At 31.8% G+C, this 5,244-nt stretch overlaps 2 protein-coding genes across 2 annotated transcripts in view; both read right to left on the bottom strand.

Moving 5' to 3' along the window:
* On the bottom strand, positions 226-1,239 carry LOC104720479 (fimbrin-5-like). The gene is made up of 4 exons (XM_010438376.1): positions 1,226-1,239; positions 1,068-1,120; positions 841-932; positions 226-757 (listed from the first exon to the last, which is right to left on the bottom strand). Exons 1-4 carry the CDS (start codon positions 1,237-1,239, stop codon positions 503-505), a joined length of 414 nt encoding a protein of 137 aa, XP_010436678.1. The 3' UTR covers positions 226-502.
* Positions 2,942-5,244, bottom strand: part of LOC109126871 (fimbrin-5-like) — a 2,653-nt gene continuing 350 nt past the window's right edge. Inside the window, exons 2-8 of the mRNA XM_019230761.1 lie at positions 4,968-5,179; positions 4,570-4,725; positions 4,299-4,498; positions 3,956-4,113; positions 3,772-3,868; positions 3,545-3,636; positions 2,942-3,461 (exon numbers count right to left, since the gene is read on the bottom strand). Coding sequence (XP_019086306.1) covers positions 3,207-3,461; positions 3,545-3,636; positions 3,772-3,868; positions 3,956-4,113; positions 4,299-4,498; positions 4,570-4,725; positions 4,968-5,179 — 1,170 coding nt within the window. The 3' untranslated portion in view covers positions 2,942-3,206. The remainder of the gene's footprint in view (positions 3,462-3,544; positions 3,637-3,771; positions 3,869-3,955; positions 4,114-4,298; positions 4,499-4,569; positions 4,726-4,967; positions 5,180-5,244) is intronic.

Here is a 5,244-nt window from a genome sequence, read left to right on the forward strand (position 1 = left end):
GAAAAATATGTCTGAAATTTTGTTTTTCATTTTATTGACTAATATATTTTTCAAATAAGAGTAAAATGGTCATTTAAAATTAAAGGATGACAAAAATGAAAATAACAAAAAAGAGTATTTTTGAAAAAAGGTATGTCAAAAAAAAATACTTTTAACAAATTAATAGCTCTAAAAATGTGTAAAATTGTATGAAAGTATAGTATGAGTAAAATAAAATTAATTAAATAGCCAACAAAGTAGATGACTTCATTACTATTTCCCACCATTGTTCAAAAAAAAAAAGATGTTCAAAAAATAAAATAGAACTTTCACAATTCAAAAATGAGGTTTAGGTACACAATTAGTTTTACATTGTGTACCAAAAAGCCTCTTTGTTTGTATACATCAAACCTTTTTCTTCTTTCTTTCTTTTGGATTTCCTTTGTGCCAATAAAAAATCCAAGGCTCAAAACTTCACGCAACAAAAACCAAAAAAGAGCGATCAAATTAACATTCAAACGCATTATGCATCTTTCTTATTCTCACCATCAACCTCATCCTCATCCTTGTCTGCCTTTGTCAGCAATTCTTGATCCTGGGAGGTGGGACTGGACTCAGAACCCCCATCGATGGACAAATTGGTGATTTCACCAGCAACAGAGCTTGCATCGCCTTCATCAGTGGCATCTTCTGAGACATTAGACTCTGTGTCTGATTGTTGCTGGAGGCTCCAGTACATGATGCTGGCCGCCAAAATAAGCATCATCTTCTGGTTCACCTGTATTCACACACATAAGTAAATTGACTCAGAAAAAACCCTTTAAAGCATTGAAGCCTGTTTCAGTATGTATATATCTCTACCTCTATGATATCCTCAGGCAACAGGAATATGGAGCATCCGAGCTTTCGTGCAACACTGATGATGTATGTGGCATTCAACTTCTTATCTTCCTCTGATTAAGTGTCAATTACAACAAAAAGAAACTCACTCTTCAGAACAGTACTGACAATTAATAGTTGACTTAACACCTAAGAATAAAAAGCACCCAGAAACAATAGGCAATGAAGTTGAAACATCATAGTTTTACCTGTTTCTCCATTGGTAACGAGGCTCCAGTTGACAACTCTTGGCTCTACCGCACTAANGCATGTTTTTTAGTGAACGAATATTCATTGTCAGGTTTAAACGTTTCCCCATTTAGACATTCTTGACTTGGTCGAAATTTTATTATGGCAGATGATGCACTTGGACAACCCCATTGTAGCAACATAGCAATAAAATTGTTCATCAAACTTTGTATATTTGCATTTATTGTGGAATATCAATATGTTTAAATGGTCTATATAATTAGGTCAACAATCGACATTCGACGTTAGAACTTTTAAAAATATGTTTTCATGGTATATGATTATAGAATGAACTATTCTAAGGATAAAAGGTCAGAAGATTGTCGACAATATTGTTTACTTTTCCAGTGAGGTTCTTAAGTCATTTTTTGTTATCACGTGATATATTGTTGATTTGTCAGAAAAACATTATTTCAACACTAGACAATATATGATATATATATATAGATTAGTAAAATGAGTACAGTCTTTATACAGATTTATCTTTTAATCTTGAAATAATTGTATTTATATTCAATGATTCTTATTGATAAAAAATTTAAATAAAATCTCACGCAAATAGATATAACAAATAAATATTATGTTCAACAATATATCACTTAGTAAAGTAAGTTTAGTGTTTATATAGATTTATACTCAAAAGTTTGAATAATTATATTTGAGCTCAATACTTATATTGATTAAAACAATTAAATTAAAATTCTAGTATGCAATAAAAAGAACCAAGAATGATATACTAATTTGTTTCAATGTTTACATTTACATTTTAATAAAGATTGTATTAATCATTGGGTTGGTTATATTGAAGATTTAATTAAAATAAGTGTTTACTAATTTGATTCAATTTTATCCAGAAATTACATCTAGATCTCAGTTTCTGAATCACTATATGTAGACTTGTTCCTTTCTTTCTTTTCTTCTTTTAGGTTAACTCAATATCAAATAAGTGTGAAAACTAAATCATTTTTGCTCGAATGTGGCGTTGACCACTATTAACCAGTATTGACCAAAAGTTTTGAAATTTTTTTTAATATATTTTTTATAAACAACAAAAAATAAAAAAAAATAAGTACAAAATTTTACTAAAAGATAATCTAACAAAGACTACAAAATAATATAACAAATATACATTCTCCTTTTGAAAATTCAAAAGTTGGGTTTTAATTAATATTTTAATATGTTATTCAAAAAATATGGTTTAATTTATTTGAAAGTTTGTATACATATTAATATGTTATTTAGGAAAAATGATACTCATTTTCCCTATAATACAAAATGATACTCCTTTTTGTATCCTTTAAATACTCAAAATTGATACTCCTTTTCCTATTATATAATTAATATGTTATTTATACAAAACATATTAATTATAAACAATAAAAAATAAAAAATAATTACACAATTTTAATAAAAGATTAGATAACAAAGACTACAAAATAATATAACAAATATACATTTTCCTTTTGTAAATTCAAAAGTTGGGTTTTAATTAGTATTTTAATATGTTATTTAACAAATATGGTTTTTAATTAATTTATTTGAAAGTTTGTATACATATTAATATGTTGTTTAGAAAAAGTGATACTTTTTTTTTGCGGAAAAATATGTCTGAAATTTTGTTTTTCATTTTATTGACTAATATATTTTTCAAATAAGAGTAAAATGGTCATTTAAAATTAAAGGATGACAAAAATGAAAATAACAAAAAAGAGTATTTTTGAAAAAAGGTATGTCAAAAAAAAATACTTTTAACAAATTAATAGCTCTAAAAATGTGTAAAATTGTATGAAAGTATAGTATGAGTAAAATAAAATTAATTAAATAGCCAACAAAGTAGATGACTTCATTACTATTTCCCACCATTGTTCAAAAAAAAAAAGATGTTCAAAAAATAAAATAGAACTTTCACAATTCAAAAATGAGGTTTAGGTACACAATTAGTTTTACATTGTGTACCAAAAAGCCTCTTTGTTTGTATACATCAAACCTTTTTCTTCTTTCTTTCTTTTGGATTTCCTTTGTGCCAATAAAAAATCCAAGGCTCAAAACTTCACGCAACAAAAACCAAAAAAGAGCGATCAAATTAACATTCAAACGCATTATGCATCTTTCTTATTCTCACCATCAACCTCATCCTCATCCTTGTCTGCCTTTGTCAGCAATTCTTGATCCTGGGAGGTGGGACTGGACTCAGAACCCCCATCGATGGACAAATTGGTGATTTCACCAGCAACAGAGCTTGCATCGCCTTCATCAGTGGCATCTTCTGAGACATTAGACTCTGTGTCTGATTGTTGCTGGAGGCTCCAGTACATGATGCTGGCCGCCAAAATAAGCATCATCTTCTGGTTCACCTGTATTCACACACATAAGTAAATTGACTCAGAAAAAACCCTTTAAAGCATTGAAGCCTGTTTCAGTATGTATATATCTCTACCTCTATGATATCCTCAGGCAACAGGAATATGGAGCATCCGAGCTTTCGTGCAACACTGATGATGTATGTGGCATTCAACTTCTTATCTTCCTCTGATTAAGTGTCAATTACAACAAAAAGAAACTCACTCTTCAGAACAGTACTGACAATTAATAGTTGACTTAACACCTGAGAATAAAAAGCACCCAGAAACAATAGGCAATGAAGTTAAAACATCATAGTTTTACCTGTTTCGCCATTGGTAACGAGGCTCCAGTTGACAACTCTTGGCTCTACCGCACTAAGAAGTTCCAGAAAGAACATTCCACTTGACAGGTTCTTGTCCTAATATCAGAGAAAAGCAACCATCAAACTTATAGGTTTCTGAAGATGGCTCTCCATGAATCACATCCTTACTTAGTTGACACTTACCCTGAAGCTCTCAGCCTGACTAGTTCGGCCCCCTCTCTTCACTTTCCTATTCGCCCAGTTTAGAATATCTGCATCTGTAATTTCTTTACCTTGCGAGTGAGATCTCAAGTTCTTCAGAAGTTGGAGCATTGTATATCTCATTAGTTGCCACAAGAGTGCTGCAGATGGAACAATAAAATACATGTCATTCTACCAATTCGAAACAACTGAAACTAACAGACTATAGATGAGAAGCAACGGTACGAAAAATGCTAATAGTTACTGCAAGAAATATATTTTAAGCTGACGAGTCTGATAGATGGACATGCATTATCTTATTGGTAAGCTTTTCATGAGAACTCACCGAGAAGTAGTTTCTTATTTCCTTGCACAATGTCATTACCAGCTACATTGACAAGGGAGAAGCGCAGTTCCTTCCCGATCTTTACAACTTCATTGCAGTTCTCAACCTTTTTGAATGGCATTTTTATGGGAGGTTTATTTGCGTGTTTCCAGTTGACCGAGCCAGGTGAAACTTTGTCGAGAACTTCAAGAAGAACCCACCTGAAGGAGATGAGGTTCAGATACAAGCAGATAGAAAATAAAACGTCCTCAAACAGAAATCCATAGCTCACCCATTCCTCAGATCCTCAAAAACATTATTGACGTAAGTGGCAGTGCCAAGACTATTAATCCATAGGCGGAAACATCTTTCTTCTCGTGAAGTTTCCACATCATCTGTCATCATCTCAGCAAATGACGTCTTTGAACTGTCAACAGTCAATCCATTCCTGCAACAAAGAAAATAGCGCTAGTAATGAAGCAAAAGAAATCACTATCAGCTTTTTCTGACTCGTTTGGGAACCCGTCAAATCAATATCAGAGGCATAATCAAATTCAAATAGTACCACAATTTTATCACGCAACACGCCAACACCAATGGAATTTTGAGCTAATTAATAATAAAATAAATAAAACACTGGAAAGATACACTCAAATTATTTAAAGCAACCTGTCAAGTTTGCTTACTGACCTGTTCTGAAATATTTGTGCCACAAAAGCAAGATTAAGGTTTGCTGAGCCGTCCACTATATCTTTAGGAGATAGGTATCGTTTACAATCCAGCTTCTCAGCCTGCTCAAGAACCTTTTTTGCTCTTTCTGTGGGGTCTTTAGTATCTAATGCCACATGTGTACTGTGTTCTGGAGCAAGGGCATTAAGCAGGTATGCATATGCCTCACCGTCCTGAAAACAGAAAAGAAAGCTGAGATCATGATAAACATGAAAATGCACTTCATAACATTCTTAGT

Source organism: Camelina sativa, chromosome 10 (assembly GCF_000633955.1).
Source record: "Camelina sativa cultivar DH55 chromosome 10, Cs, whole genome shotgun sequence".
Taxonomy (NCBI): domain Eukaryota; kingdom Viridiplantae; phylum Streptophyta; class Magnoliopsida; order Brassicales; family Brassicaceae; genus Camelina; species Camelina sativa.